We start from the raw sequence: 17,596 nt of genomic DNA, 5'->3' as shown, positions 1-17,596 counted from the left end.
ATGACATGAGACAAAGTATATGTGAACTGCTGTATGAAAAGTGAATTTACTCTGTAAATCTTCACCCAAATCCTAATAAAAAAAAATATATATGTTTATAGTTTAGGTTAGCTTGTATCCATATTTCATTACAGTTATATTTTAACAGAAAGAAATTTGATTTTGCATATTTTATTTTTATCTGAAGACCATCAATACATTCATTTTGTTTCATAAATGGGTTTTAATATTAATAAAAAGAACATTCAAGTGAATGTATTGATTTTAAATATTCAATATGGGTTGGATAATTTAATTTGGATTTGTTATATCTTATAAAACATAAAATAAAACAAAATTTATGTTTATATTTTAGTAGTAGCAATTGTATATAAAAGGCAGAAAATGGACCAACATGATGAATCTATTTGTAATGTATTATCAATACATCTGTTTAGCTATTGGTATATATTAAACATAATAAGTACCTTTAATTACACTGTTTTCCTGGCTTACGTAATTAAATGTTAGATGAGTTGAATATTCTTTTCAGATTGTTTATGAAAATAATGTTTAGATCACTGGAAATAAAATATTTGTTCGTCTTCTAAATTGTGATTTCAAAAATGTCTCTTCTGTGATTTTTTGGTTAATTTGTATTCCTCATTTTCAGAAATTGAGAAGGGAGGATGTGGAGACCCAGGAATTCCTGCCTATGGGAAACGGACAGGCAGCAGTTTTCTCCATGGAGATACTCTCACCTTTGAATGCCAGGCTGCCTTTGAGTTGGTAGGGGAGAGAGTTATCACCTGTCAGCAGAACAATCAGTGGTCTGGCAACAAGCCCAGTTGTGTATGTGAGTATTGTGCCTTGACTTGGACCCCTTTCTGTTCTGCAATTGCGTTGCCAGGGAAAAGAAAAAGAAAGGAACAAAACAGGCACTTAGAGAGGACCGCTTTTTAAATAGCTTAGGAATGCTTCATTTACCAGAAACCTACAAGGGCATTTTCAAACACAAACTTTCCTGATTTCTTCACTTAATTAAAACTAATTTGTGATTGTTTTATGTTCACTGTGTGAAATGTAGTTGAAAGACATGTACTAGAATAAGTTTAACACATACCATCAATAGCTTCTGATGACATACTATATATTTTAGTTAGATGCTATTGAGCCAGTTCCCATTTATAACAACCCTATGTACAACAGAACAAAACACTGCCAATCCTGCACCATACTTACAGTCATTGCTATGTTTGACGCTATTATTGTAGCCATTGTGTCAGTCTATCTAGTTGAGAGTCTTCCTCTTTTTCACTGACCTTTTGTTTTATTGAGCATAAATAATGTCCTTCTCCAGGGACTGGTCCCTTTTGACAACATGACCAAAATAGGTAAGATGAAGTCTGGTCATTCTTGCTTCTAAGGAGCATTTTGGCTATACTTCTTCCAAGGCACATTTGTTCATCCTGGAAGTCTGTGGCATATTCAATATTCTTCACCAACACCACAATTCAAAGGCATCAGTTCTTCTCAGTCTTGTTCATTGTTCAGCTTTCCCATGCATATGAGAGTTTTGAAAGTACATGGCTTGAATCAGGCTCACCTTAGTCCACAAAGTGCTTTTTAACACTTAAAGTTAAGATCTCTTTAAAAGAGATCTTTGGCAGCAGATTCCCCCAAGGCAATAAGTTGTGTAATTTCTCCTCTGCTACATCCATGGACTTTGATTATGGATCCAAGTAAAGTGAAATCCTAGACAACTTCAATCATTTCTCCATTTATCATGATGTCTATTGGCCCGTTTGTGAAGATTTTTGTTTTCTTTGTAGTGAGGTGTAATCCATACTGAAATTTATATTCTTTTATCTCATCAATAAGTATTTCAAGTCTTCTTTGCTTTCAGCAAGATACTGTTTTAGACATGTAGTAATAATGTTGTATAAGGAGCTCTGGTAGCATAGTGCCTAAGACACTTGCCTGCTAACCAGAAGGCTGGCAGTTCAAACCCACCAGCCACTCCCCAGAAGTAAGATGGGGCAATCTACTTCCATAGTAATACTGCCTCGGAAACCCAAGGAGGGGTCACTATGAGTTGGGTCCGACTCAACGGCATGTAACAACAACAACAACAATTAAACACAAGTTGTTAGCCAGTGTGGAACATGAGCAGTAGCATCAATTTGCAGTTCAATTAAACAACTGCCTGTTTGCTCCTGCATATGCCATTTTATTAAGTAGAAAAATACTTCATAGCCAATTTAAAAGAGATTTTCTTCTTATAACTAAATATAGCAATAACTGGAAGACATAAATGAAGTCTTGTGGAGTTAGAAACAAAACCATACCATAGATACAAATTAACAATTACTCTGTCCATAAAGGAAGCCATCTATATAACTATATATATCTTACAGTACACATTCTTAAAAGTAATTTTTCAACTTTTTTTTAAATATTAAACTAGAATATGGTATAATTTTAAAAGTTATTAGCTTATTATTCTATAACTATAACTGAAAAAAAAAGATTTAAGAAACTTTAAAAAGATTAACCTTAATGGAAAACATAAAATAAAAACAGCAGAAATGAAAAAGGAGAAGACTGAATGGAAATAATCTTATTTTCTGGAAAATTGCTTCTATAATCCATATGTATGTTTTCATACTTGCATTTGTCCATATGACGTCAGATTTTTTTTAAAGTAGAAATTATAATATTTGCCACAAGTTTTGTGATTTTGAAAGGATTTTTTAAATCAAGCCTGTAATTTATTATGTATTGACTCTGGTTGTGCTATACAAGATAATGAAACATTCTATTTACAATTTAGGGGAAAAGATCATTTTATACTCTTGATTTACCAATTATAAAGTAATTCAGTAATGATTGTTATTTGCAGATATGGATTTACTTTCCCATTTGTTAGCAATCTGTTTCATGTTTTCAGTACTTTGGATATGTAAAAATGATTGGAAAATCTATTTTTGTCTTCACAGTTTCATGTTTCTTCAACTTTACTGCACCGTCAGGGATTATTCTTTCACCAAATTATCCAGAGGAATATGGCAACAACATGAACTGTGTTTGGCTAATTATATCTGAACCAGGAAGCAGAATTCACCTCATTTTTAATGATTTTGATGTGGAACCTCAGTTTGACTTCCTTGCAGTGAAAGACGATGGAATTTCTGATATAACAGTTCTTGGTACTTTTTCTGGAAATGAAGTGCCTTCTCAGCTGGCCAGCAGTGGGCACATAGTCCGCTTGGAATTTCAATCTGATCATTCCACTACTGGCAGAGGGTTCAACATCACGTATACAAGTAAGTACTCTTACACAAGCACTGCTTTCATGTTCTCATTTTATTTACAAGTATATAAAGTTGATTTTAAAATTGATATTTCATGTATTTTATAATCATTATAAGAATAACGAAAGTAGGAAATTATATAGCATCATTCCTGTAACCTAAAAAATTGCATCACCTACTTAGAATAGTATCTTGGTCACACCTGTACTAAGGGACTTGACCTCTCCCTTTTCTTTTCTCTCTCTTATTGGGTGTTTGTTTATCCATCCATTCATCCATCCATCCATCCATCCATCCATCATCCTTCCAATAATCCTTGATGTAACAAAACAGTGTAGAAAAAGAATTGTGTCATTTAAAGTCAAGGATCTTGGATATGACTTCCAGTACCTGTATATAGACCGCTAACTTCTCTTGTTCCAGTTTCCTCATTTGAAAAACAGATGTAATAGGAAAATTTACTTAAATGTATTGATGAGGGAACAAAATAAAATAATTAAATGTTAATATGAGTAATAGTAAGTTATCATTTTCTGATTGCTTAATTGTTAGGCACAGTGCTGGGAATTTACCAATAATTATTCCATGAGGTGCTACAACAACTCTGGGATATAGGTTTGATAGTTTTCATTTTGTAAATAAAGATATCGAGGCTCAGATCATTAGTGGAATCTTCCCAAGGTGAGCTAAAAAACACAAGAGCCAGGATTATAAAGTAGATATGTCTGAACCTATACTCTTTCTGCCACTTATTGTATTTATTCTCATTTTTTCTTAATGCATACTAAAAGTGCTTTTTAAAGTGTAAAGTGCTAAACAGATGATAATTCTATCTATTTATCCATTTGTAGTTTCTCTCTCTTTGTTTCAAATTATTTCTCAATAGCTACTGATCCTATTTATTTAATATATGATGTAATTGACATTTGGGGCATAAGTTTCATCATAAATATTTTTTTTATTTCCTTCATTTTTAGTATACATAATTAATATTCAAGCATTTTTACTCTAATAAAATTTTCATTTTCTTCTTTGTAGCATTTGGTCAGAATGAGTGCCATGATCCTGGCATTCCTATAAATGGGCGGCGTTTTGGTGATAGGTTTCTGCTTGGGAGTTCGGTTTCTTTTCACTGTGATGATGGCTTTGTCAAAACCCAAGGGTCTGAGTCTATCACCTGCATCCTGCAGGATGGAAATGTTGTTTGGAGTTCTACAGTTCCCCGATGTGAAGGTATGTGTCTGGTGTCAAGGTTGTGGGGAAACTAGAATTTCCTGGCTGTGTGATTGAGGGTGAAAATCAAGTCATCTTGTTATAAATTTACATTGAGGTTTTATTTTTTTCCAATTGTTGTATTAATATCCTAAGAAAGACTAAGGAAATTATGAAAATATATTTTTTAAGAATGTTATTTGAAAAATTACTTGTAACAGTGAAGATAGGGAAAAATTAAATTTCAAACAGTAGAGATTGATTAAATATGCATTCATACACTTGGATAATATACATAATTAACAAAGATTATAACATCAAAGATGCTCACACCATGTTATGTAAAACATCACATTATAAAACCACATGTGTAGTAATACTTAACTTTTGAAGATACAAATATATTAAATACATCTGCATATAATAATCATATTAAAAAAAATGAGTATACACAAAAATGTTCATTCAGGTTATGGATGTTTTCTGTTTTTTTCTTGTTTATTTTTATTTTCTCAGTTGTCTTGATTAATGTTTTTTTCTTCTGTAATAAGTAAATAGAAAATAAATATATCAAACATATTATACTATATGATATCACTATTCTGTACAGATTACCTTGATATATCCTTACCAAGTCTGTGATCCTTGCAAACTCTGTAGCTAGTCTAATCAGAGCCACACTCTAAATGTAGAACAATTTAACTCCTAAGTGTCTAATCAGCAGCATGAAGGAGTTAAATTATGCTGTACCACCTGAACTTGTCCCATCTCACCTTCAAAGTTATTTACCATTATTTTAAGGAGGAACAACTACTATTCACAACATTAGCCCACAAGTCTTACAATTACTGAAAGATTTTTATATTTTATAATATATTTTAAATTATTAAGAAAACTCAATGGGCTATGAGCATCACCAGGGTATGGAAAATTTATATATTAAAAAACAAGAAAATAAAAAAAAATTATATTTGTATTCAAATATTTTAAATTTTATATTTGTAAAGTGATAATAAATTAATAAGATTTTATTCTTTACAAATAAATACACACATATGATACTTATGTGGTTCCACTGTTCATCTGTCAGTTTCTCATACTGTGGTCACTTGCTTGTTGCTGTGATTCTGGAAGCTATGCCTCTGGTATTTCACATACCAGCAGAGTCACCCATGGTGGACTGGTTTCAGCAGAGCAGCCAGAATAAGACAGATTGGGAAAAAGAACCTGAAAAAATTGGCCGGTGAAAACTGATGCTTAGTAATGTCGGATATATTGTCAGAAGATGAGTCCTTCATGTTAGACGTCCCTCAAAACATGACTTCTTCAAAGTACAGTTATTTTAATGACTTAGATTGAATAGTTTTGGGGACCTTCATTTGCTGATATGCCACAACTCACAAATATCCATTAGTAATTGCAAAGCACAATTTATGCATTATGAAGCTATGAAAAATAGAAGTTGTCAAAAATGAAATAGAATACTTGTTGAAGATCAGTATCCTAGGCATTAACTCACTGCTGTCGGGTCAGATCTGACTCATAGCGGCTGCTCCTTGGGTTACCGAGACTGTATCACTACAGAAGTAGATTGCCCAGTCTTACTTCTGAGGAGTGTCTGGTGGGTTTGAACTGCCAGCCCTCTGGTTAGCAGTAGAGTGCCTTAGGCACTACACCACCAGAGCTCTGGTATTGGTAATTTTGTATCAGACAAACATGTGGTCTACTATGCTGGTAATGACAATTTGAAGAGGAATGGTACCACATTCATTGTCAAAAAGAACATTTCACGATCTATCATAAAATACAAAGTGGTCAGTGATATGATCATATCCATACACCTACAAAGAAAAACAGTTAATATGATTATTCAAATATACACAACAATCCCTGGTGCCAAATATAAAGAAATTGAAGATTTTCACCAAATTCTACTATCTGAAATTGATCAAACATGCAATCAAGATACATTGATAATTGTTGGGATTGGAATATAAGAGTTAGAAATAAAGCAAAAGGATCGATTTGGCAAATATGACATTAGTAACAGAAATGACAAGGGAGATTACATGATAGAATTTTGCAAGACCAATCACCTAATCTTTGGAAATACATTTTTTCAACAACAAAAAAGGAACTACACATGTAGACCTCTTGGATGAAATAGGAATGAAATAAACTACATTTTTGAAAAGAGACAATAGAGAAACTAGATATCATCAGTCAGAACAAGCAGAGATAGATTGCGGAACAGATCATCAATTGCTCATATGCAGGTTCAAATGGAGCTGAAGGAAATTAAAAATAAGTCCATGAGAGCTAAGGTACAACTTCAATTTTATAACATCTGAATTTAGAGACTAACTCAACAGTAGATTTAACTCACGGAACACTAATGAAAAAGCCCAGAGGAATTATGAGATGACATCAAGGACATCATACATGAATAAAGCAAAAGCCATTAAAAATATAGTAAAGAAAGAAAATACAAATATGGATGACAGAAGAGACTCTGGAACTTACGCTTGAACATAAAGTGAATGTAAGAAATAATGAAATAAAAGAGTTGAACAGATTTCAAAGGACAGTTTGAGAAGACAAATTAAAGTGTTATAATGAAAGTGCAAATAACTAAAGTTAGAAAACCAAAATGGAAGAGCACACTTAGAATTTCCCAAGTTCAAATAATTGGAGAAAAAATCCAAGCCTTGGGTTGTGATATTAAAGGATTCTATGGGAAAAATATTGAATGACTCAGTAAGCATCTAAAGAGGATTAAAGGAATACATAGTCACTATACCAAAAAGAATTGGTTGATGTCAACTATTTCAGGAGGTAGTATATGATGCACATTCAATGGTACTAAAGGAAGAAGTAGAGACAGAAGACAGGCATAGAGTGCTCCCTCACAGACACCCAGACACTGTGGGAAAGAGATCAACAGATCTACCAACTCAGGACCATAGTACTAGGGGACACAATTGACACAACAATATATGTAAAAATCTTATTCCTCATCCTACATTGGTGAGTAGTGATGGGGGTCTTAAAAGCTTTCAACTGGCCATCTAAGATGCAGCTAATGGTGTCCTATCATTGGAAGTGAAGATGTGTGCAAAAAACCAAAGACATTTGGAAGCAATCAGCCCTAGGACATGATAGACCTCAAGTCCAGAACTAGATGGTGCCAAGCTACCAATGCCAACCACTCAGGAAAGGATCAAAACTGGAGACCCAGGATGGAGTTGGAGGAAAAACATGAAACAAAATCCAAAAACACAATAATGATCAGAATTACTGGTCAGATAGAGTCTGGTGAGATCCCCAATACTATGACCCTGGGATACATTTTGGGCCTAGAATAAAACTCACTCCCAGGGGCTGGCTCTCAGCCCAGTAGTAAACAAGATGTGCACACAGACCAGTCAACTCAGGGTGATGAACCCACATACTCTATGGAGATGCATGCCTTGGAGCAATTGACCATGGGATCTCAGAGAGGCAACATTTGAATGGAGGAAATGCAGGATACACAGGAGTGCATAACTATGAAAGGCAGGGGCAGGGGGCTGGGGAGTTACTGGGAAGGGAGGGAAGGAGACTGGGCTAGGGTTGGGGATGGTGAATGGGGAGTGAAACTACATGTACACGAAATGTTGAGTGTAAAACAAACTCTGCTCTGTAAACTTGCACTTGAAAAAAAAAACTGGTTGATATCAACTATTTCAGAAGGTAGTACATAATGCCCAGCCGATGGTACAGAAGGAAGAAGTCTAAGCCCCAGTGAATGTATTGTCGAAACATAGACCCAGGAATTGACAGATACTAATTGAAATATTTCACCAAACAAATACAATGCTAGAAGTGTTCCTTTGTCTATGCTAAGAAATTTGGGAGAGAGTCACCTGGCCAATTGACAGAAAGAGATCTATAGTTGTACCCAATGCAAAGAAAAGTGATACATTATAATGCAGAAATTATTGAACAATGTCATTATATCTCACTTAAGTAAAATTTTTCTGAAGATAATTCAAAAACCATTGCAGCATCAACAGGGAACTGCCAGAAGTTCAAGCTCAATTCAAAAGAGGACATGGAATGAGGGTTATCATTTTCGATGTCAGACCTATCTTGAATGAAAGCAGAGATTACCAGAAAATGTTTACCAATGTTTAATTGACTATTCATAGGCATTTGGTTCTGTGTATCATAATAAATAAGGAATAATATTGCAAATAATGGGAATTCCAGAACACTTAATTGTACTTGTTAAGAATCTGTATATAGACTAAGAAGCAATAGTTCAAACAGAACAAGGGGATATTACACTGTTTAAAATCAGGAAATACGTGTGTCAGAGTTGCATAATTTCATCACTTTTCAATCTGTATGCTGACCAAATAATCCGAGAAACTGGACTATATGAAGAAGAACAATAAAATTGAAAGAAGACTCAACCTGTGATATGCACATGACAGAATCTTGCTTGCTGAAAGTGAAGAGGACTTGAAACACTTACTGATTAGATCATAGACTATAACCTTCAGTTTAGATGGATGACAACTCAATATAAAGAAAACAAAAATCCTCACAAGTAGACCAATGAGCAACTTCATGATCATCAGAGAAAATATTAAAGTTGTAAAGGATTTTATTTTTCATGAATCTATACTGCACAACTATGGAAGCTGCAGTCAAAAAAATCAAACAGTGCATTTCACAAATCTATGCAAAAGACTTCTTTACAGTGTTAAAAAGCAAAGGTGTCACTTCAAGGACTAAGGTGCACCAGACCCAAGCCATGGGATTTTCAGTTACCTCATAGACATGTAAAACTACTATGAGTAAAGATGACTGAAGAAGAATTGATGCCTTTTAATTATGATTTTGGCAAAGAATATTGAACATGAACTTTCAGAAGAATGAACAAATATCTCTTGGAAGAAGTACAGTCAGAATGCTCCTTAGAGCAAGGATGGCAACATTTCATCTCTTGCACTTTGGACATATTATCAGGAGGGACCAGATCCTGGAGAAGAGCATCATGCTTGATAAAGTATACAAAGAAAAAAAAATTCCCAATGCCAATGAGCAGATTCCAACTCACAGCAACCCTCATTGGGTTTCTGAGGCAGTAAATCTTTATGGAAGTAGTTCTATCTTCCTTCTGTGGAGTGGCTGTTGGGTTTGAACTGCCAACCTTCTAGTTAAGTCAAAAGCCTTAGGCACTGTGCCACTGGATCTTCTTGATAAAGTACAGTGTTAGTGAAAAAGAAGAAGACCCTCAATGAGGTGGATTGACATAGTGGCTGCAAAAATGGGCTCAAGCATATCAATGATGGTAAGAATGACACAGGACCTTGTAGTGTTGTGTGTGAGGTACTATGACTCAGAATCAGTTTTTGACCACCATTAAATCAATTGTGAGTCATTGGAACACTACAATGATAGCAGTACATAACTAAAAATGTTTGCTGATACTCTTCTAGATAGTCATTATACTGAGTTAAAAGCATGAATGATTTCATGAAAAAGAAATTTAAAATAAACACTACTCTCTAGTCTCTGTTCTCTTATGGCCAAGATTCTTGCTTTCACTTGTGTGCTTTACTGTATGTTAGGTTCTTCACAGATGTATTACAAACTGATATAAATATAGACCTAAGCAAAATCAGTGGAGTGTAAAGGCACTAAATTGCAGGCAATTAAAAGTATAAGGACATATACAAAGAACAAATATTGTATGTGAACAGACAAATTCTTTCATTTTGGGGAATAGTCTGTCAAGTTAAAATGCAAAGCTCGACTATAGCTTGTTAAGGAAAGCACTTACTGAAAAGCAATAGTTAAGGAGAAAAAGTGGTTTTTTTTTTTTTTTTTTTTAAACCTGTATTGAGGAAACTAATTGCTAAACATAGATAAGATTCAAAGGTCAGGAGAACGCTTGTAACACAGTTAACTAATTACTTGGATAAACCCCTCTGATTGGGGGAAAAAAAGTTGAATTTCAGTAGTAGAAAAAAATGGTTGACAATAAAAAATTAAATAGGACAGACAACAAACTTGATTTAATAGATGTATAAACAACCTCTTATCCTTTAGAGAAAAAGTACATTTATTGTTTTTTCATAGACTGTTATTTAACTCAATAATATGGTTGTTCAGAAAGTGAGCCTGATAGATAAAATAAGTATAAGCCAATGGGAATTGCAAGTATACTGCCTGAAAGTGAGGATGACTTGAAGCACTTACTGATGAAGATTGAAGACTATAGTCTGCAGTATGGATTGCATCTCAACATAAAGAAATGAAAATCCTCACAACTGGATCTATAAGCAGCATCACAATAAATGGAGAAAAGATGGAAGTTGACGGAGACTTCACATTGGTTGGTTTTACAATTGACCCCAATGGAAGCAGCAGTCAGGACATCAGACAACATATTTTTATTGTTGTTATGTGCCATCAAGTCAGACCTGAGGCACTATGCTACCAGAGCTCTAACATATAGCACTGTAAATCGGCTGCAAAGGACCTCTTTCAAGTGCTGAAGAGTAAAGATGTCTCCTTGAGGATTAAGGTGCACCTGACACAAGCCATGGTATTTCCAATCTCATATGCATGTGAGAGCTGGACAATGAATAAGGAAGACCAGAGAAGAATTGATGCTTTTGAGACTTGATGCTGACAAAGAATGCTAAAAGTATCACGGACTGCTAAAAGAACTAGCAAATCTGTCCTGGAGGAAGTGCAGCCAGAATGCCCCTTGTAGGTGAGAATGGCCAGACTTTATCTCACCTACTTTGGTCATATTGTCAAAAGGGACCATTTCCTGGAGAAGGATGTCATGCTTGGTAAGGTGGAGGGTCGGTGAAAGAGGGGAAGGCCCTCAATGCGATAGATTGACACAGTGTCTACAGCGATGGGCTCAAGTTTCTCAAGGATCGTGGAGCTGGCGTGGGACCCGTGCTGTGCATAGGGTCACTATGATTTGGAGACGACAACATAGGCCACATAAAGATTTACTGCCTCAGAAACCCAAAGAGTGTCGCTGTGAGTGGGAATCAACTGGATGGCAGGAAATTTGGTTTTGCTTTTATCGGCCACATGCACCGATCATATTCCAGTTGAAACTTATTCTATATTAATATATAAGAACAAACAAAAATCTAGAAATCAAAAAGTACCTTGTATTAAATAGGAACTTAAATCTTAAATCATAATCTATTTGGAAAGCATGGAAGTACACATTGTATTAAAAATAGTGAAAGACAGCTAAAAGTGACAATGTACATCTAACTACCATTGCTGTTGAGTAATGAAAAAGAAGAAATAAAATAACTTATATCTAAGGTTAAAAAGAAAAAAAAATCCAAAAATAAATTAGAATATTAATAGACATCAATTGTTAAAAACAACAATTAAAAAGCAAAAATGAGTTATTTGATAATTTCAATAAAACAAATAAAACTTATATTATTGTAATAAGAGAAACCAGGAGAGGAGTCGTTTAGGAAAACAAAAGAGAAAGAACAATGATCACAAAACAAGAAAAAAAAAAAAGGATAATTTTACTTAAAAACAAAAAGACTCACAACAAAGCAATTTTTCTTCTCTCTCTTCCCTTCCCCTCCCCTTCCATCCCTGGTAACAAACAAAGAAAGCTTCCTTCCATAAGTAAATAGTTTCTTGAATTTTATAATAATGTACTAATACAATATTTGTCTTTCTGTAATTGACTCATTTCACTCAGCATAATGTCTTCCAAGTTCATCCATGTTATGAAGTATTTACGATGTGGATTCTACATCATCCTGTACTGTTGCATAGTATTCCATTGTGTATTTGTACCATACTTTTCTTATCCATTCCTCCCTTAATGGGCACTTTGATTGTTTCCATCTTTTTGCTATTGTGAATAGTGCTGTGATGAACATGGGTGTGCATATATCTATTTGTGTTCTGGCTCTCATTTCTTTAGGATATATACCTAGTAATGGGATAGATGGATCAAGTAGTATTTTTATTTCCAACTTTTTAATGAATCATCATACTGATTTCAACATTGGTTTTATCATTTTACAGTCTCATCACAATATACAATAGTCCCAATCTCTCTGCATCCTCACCAATATTTGTTATTTTCTGTCATGTTGAACTTTGCTATTAATGCTGGGGTGAAATGGTATCTAATTGTTGCTTTGATTTGCATCATTCTAACGGCTGATGATCATGAACATTTCTTCAAGTGTTTGTTGGCCACCTGAATATCTTCTTTGGTGAAGTGTCTGTTCATATCTTCTGTCCATTTTTAAACTGGATTGTTGATCATTTTGATGTTGAGATGTTGAAGTTTTCTGTAAATTTTACAGATAAAATTGTCCCTGGTCAGATACATTGCTGCTGAATATTTTTTCCCTATCTATAGGTACTTTTTTCCTCTTTTGAAGAAGTCTTTTGATGCATGTAAGAATTTAATATTTAGAAGGTCCCAATCACCTAGTTTATCTTCTACTATTTGTGCATTTTGGGTTATGAATGATAGTTTATTTATGCTATATATTAGGGCCCTTATGTTTGCCTCTATTTTTTTGTTCACGGACTTTATAGTTTTTAGTTTCATATTTAAGTCTTTGATACATCTGGAGTTAGGTGTGAGTTAGGTGTGATCATGTTTCATTTTTCTGCAAATGGATATCCATTTTTGCCAGCACCATTTCTGAAAGAGACTCTTTCTTACCCATTTAATGGATTTTGGACCTTTATCAAAGATCATTTGACCATAAGTGGATGGATCTATTTGTGGGTTCTCAATTCTGTTCTATGTGATTTATGTGTCTACTGTTGTACAAATACCAGCCTGTTTTTGCCCAGGCTGTATAGTAGGTTTTGAAATCTTGGAGTGTGACCTCTTACTTTGTTGTTCTTCTTTAGTAGTGCTTTGCCCATCTGAGTCTCTCAAGGCAATTTTTAAAGGCATTTTTTAAAAAAATATTCTGATTAAATTTATTATAAGTCAGTATATTGTAGGTGTGGGAGTTCTGGTGGCATAGTGCCTAAGCATTTGATAGCTAACCAGAAGGCTGGCAGTTCAAATCCACCAGCCACTCCTTGGAAGGAAGATAGTTCAATCTGCTTCCATAGAGATACCTCCTCAGAAACCCAAGAAGGGGTTGCTATGAGTTGAATTGACTTGACAGTAGTGAGTTCTCTTTTTGTTGTTGTTGTTTGTTTATTGCAGGTATAAATTGTAGGGCTTCTGGATGAATGATTTCTCTATATTTATTTGTCCAGCTTATAACCTGCAAACATTCTTTAGCACAGCTTAGTGTCATTACAAAGTCAATTATTGTGGGGAAAAATTTGTACAAGAACACATCATTAACACTACAACAAAACAATGCATTTGAAATCCCAAAGGAAATTTACGATTCTCTATCAAAATATAAATTATCAAAATTCACTCAAATAAAAAGTGGAAAAATTAAAACATTATCATAAAAAATGATAATAACCAAAAACATGTGTCTGTGATTACATAGGTAGAAGTGTATTAATATATTCCATAGGATGGCATATGAATGTATGAGTATAGATATATCTGCAGGCATATGTAAAATACATGTTTGTGTGTTCTGTCTATATATCATATAAATAATAAAGTACATAAGGATTGTAGTTATGGAGACTTCCTAGACATATCCAAATAAATGGAATAATTGGTTACTAGGTTACAAGGTTTAGGATTAGGAAGATGTGGCAATCTACTTCCATAGAGATACTGTCTCAGAAACCCAAGGAGGGGTCACTATGAGTTGAAACCAACTCAAAGGCAGCGAGTTGGTTTGTTTGTTTGGTTTAGAATAATTTAGTCAATTGGCATAGCATAGTTCATAAAGTTAATATTTACATCCTAGTTTGGTGAGTTCGGAAGGAAGGTTGGGCAGTCTACTTCTGTAGTGATACTGCCAAAGAAACCCAAAGAGGGGTCACTATGAGTCAGGGCTTGCTCCATGGCACATAGCAACAACAACAACAGCTTGGTAAGTAGCATCTGGGGTCTTATAAGGTTGTGAGTGGCAATATAACATATAATTATTGATCTCTACTCATCTGGAGCAACAGAGAATGAAGGAAACCAAGGCCTCAAAAAAGATACTAGTCTACAGGACTAATAGCCCACACCAAGTATGACCTCTTCTAACTTGAAAGTAGAAAAACTAGATGGTTCCCAGTTACAACTACCAACCATTCTGACCAGGGACACAACAGAAAATCCTAGATAGAATGGGAGAAAAATGTAGAACAAAACTCAAATTCATAAAATATGCCAGATCTACTAGACCAATAAAACTGGGTAGCCCCCAATTCTATTGCCCTGAGATCCACTTTGAACTTGGCACTAAAACCACTCCTGGAAGGCACCTTTCAGTCAAATGATAGATAGATTGGCTTATAAAATAAACAACATCACCTGTGAGTAATGTGTCCCTTGAACAATAAACTACATGAGACCAAAAGTTCAACATTTACCCAAAAGTAAAGGGAGGAAGGGAAAATAAATCCATGAGAACAAACAAACAAAATGGAAATAATGACATATTGTCAAAACTGGAACCAGTATCAAGGGACAATTTGTCTAAAGTTTGTTAAATGGGAACTTAATTCAACGTGTGAATGTTCACCTAAAACAAAACACAATATATATTTTTTAAAATAACATAAAATTAAAGCTTAAATGTGGAAATTATCAAACAATATCAGTAGTATCACAGACAAGTGAAATCTTGCTCAAGATCATAAAAAAAAAAAAAAATTGTCGGAGTAGTATATTGACAGAGAACTTCCAGAAATGCAAACTGGATTCAGAAGAGGATGTGGAGCAAGGGATATCATTGCTGATGTCAGATGGATCTTGGCTTAAAGCAAAGAATACCAGAAAGATGTTAACTTGTGTTTTATTGACTATGCAAAGGCATTTGATTGTGTGGATCATAACAAATTATGGATAGCATTGAGACGGACAGAAATTTCAGAACACTTGATTGTGCTCATGAGGAACCTATACATAGACCAGGAGGCTGTCATTTGAACAGAACAAGGGGATACTGCATGGTTTAAAGTCAGGAAGGGAGTGTATCAGGGTTGTATCATTTCAACATACTTATTCAATCTGTATGCTGAGCAAAGAATCCAAGAAGCTGGACTATATGAAAAAGAAAGAAGCATCAGAAGTTAAGGAAGACTCATTAACAATGTACGATATGCAGACAACACAACTTTGCTTCCTGAAAGTTAAGTTGTCTTGAAACACTTACTGATGAAGATTAAAGACTACAGTCTACAGTACGGATTACATCTCAACATAAAGAAAACAAAAATCCTCACAACTGGACCAATAAGAAGAATCATGATAAATGGAGAAAAGATTGAAGTTGTCAAAGATTTCATATTATTTAGTTCCACAATCAACAACAATGGAAGCAACAGTCAAGATCTCAGAAAACATATAGCACTGGGAAAATTTGTTGCAAAAGCCCTCTTTCAAGTACTGAAGAGCAAAGATGTCTCTTTGAAGATTAAGGTGCAACTAACCCAAGCCATGGTATTTTCAGTCACCTTGTATGCATGTGAGAGCTGTACAATGAATAAGGAAGACCAAAGAAGAGTTGATACCTTTGAGTTGTGGTGTTGGTGAAGAGTGCTGAAACTTTGATGTACTGCCAGAACTAAGAATTCTGTCCTGAAAGAGGGGCAGCCAGAAAGGTTCTTGGAAGTGAGAATGGCCAGGCTTTATTTCACCTACTTTGGTCATGTCAGAAGGGACTATTCCCTGGAGAAGGATATCATGCTTGATAAAGGGGAGGTTCAATGATAAAGGGGAAGGCCCTCCATGAGGTGGATTGACACAGTGACTGCAGTGATGGGATCAGGTATAACAAGGATTGTGAGGCTGGCCCAGGACCAGACAGTGTTTTTTGTTGTTGTTGTACGTAGGGTCACCATGAATCAGAGCCAATTTGATGACACCTAACAACAACAAAGCTTGAGCATAGGCAAAGACATACACAGAGACTCCATGAGTTGGAATCGACCAGGCAGCCACAGATTTCTTTCTTGAGGGGAACTGAAAGATGCATGAATGCATTGTCTATCTTTACAGATAATTTTAGTGGTTTTAGAATTATCAGAGATTATGGAAAAAGATGGACTGTCTTCCTACATAACCTTTTATAAAGTCTGTGTTAATTAAATATCAAAAGAAAATAAGGATATTTTTTAAAAAATATGGGAAAACCTATATAATGAAAAGAGATTCTCTTTTTAAGAATGCATTATCAAGTAAGTTAAATTGTTAATAAATGAAAGGAGAATTTGTATTCTAAAGACCTTATTCATATATTTACTTTTTGTTATTTGTTATGTGAAGGTGAACATCATTGTTGCTCTTTATCAGGTATTTCTGGCTCTCTACCAAGTGGGATTTTACTTCTTGACCCCTTTTATTTGATGGAACTTTGTGACAGGTTTCAGCCATTTAGTGTAAGTAGGAGTCATATAACCAATATCTGAACCAGAAACTTCCATTGCCTCTTCCAGACTTTTCTCCATTTACTATAGCTATTTGAAGAGAGGAGTTGTGGAAGAGAGCCTGTAGACAAATACTTCTTAGATACTTCCTCGGAAACCCAAGGACGGTCACTATGAGTCAGAGTCAACTCCACGGCAGTGAGTTTTGTTTTATTATAGATGCCGAAGGAGCTCTAGTGGCATAGTGCCTAAAGCATTTGACTGCTAACTGGAAGGTTGGCAGTTCAAACCCACCAGCCACTCCACAGAAGGAATACTGGGAAATCTACTTCTGTAAAGATTTATTACTGCAGAAACCCAAAGGCGGTCACTATGAGTTGGAACTGATTCAATGGCAGTGAGTTTATTATTATTATTATTATTATTATGTTGCTGTTGTTGTTGTTATGTGCCCTCGAGTCGGGCCCGACTCATAGCGACCCCTCCTTGGGTTTCTGAGGCAGTATCACTATGGAAGTAGATTGCCCCATCTTCCTTCTGAGGAGTGGCTGGTGGGTTTG

At 34.9% G+C, this 17,596-nt stretch overlaps 1 protein-coding gene across 1 annotated transcript in view; it reads left to right on the top strand.

Annotated features, from left to right (window-relative positions):
• CSMD1 (CUB and Sushi multiple domains 1) overlaps nt 1-17,596 on the top strand; it is a 972,765-nt gene that overhangs the window by 329,426 nt on the left and 625,743 nt on the right. Inside the window, exons 5-7 of the mRNA XM_007944438.2 lie at nt 653-835; nt 2,979-3,305; nt 4,332-4,526. Coding sequence (XP_007942629.2) covers nt 653-835; nt 2,979-3,305; nt 4,332-4,526 — 705 coding nt within the window. The remainder of the gene's footprint in view (nt 1-652; nt 836-2,978; nt 3,306-4,331; nt 4,527-17,596) is intronic.

This window comes from Orycteropus afer, unplaced genomic scaffold (assembly GCF_000298275.1).
Source record: "Orycteropus afer afer isolate SDZICR_OR568_19922 unplaced genomic scaffold, OryAfe1.0 scaffold00125, whole genome shotgun sequence".
Taxonomy (NCBI): Eukaryota; Metazoa; Chordata; class Mammalia; order Tubulidentata; family Orycteropodidae; genus Orycteropus; species Orycteropus afer.
The sequence above is the reverse complement of the archived record's forward strand: the minus strand, read 5'-3'. Positions and strand labels throughout refer to the sequence as shown.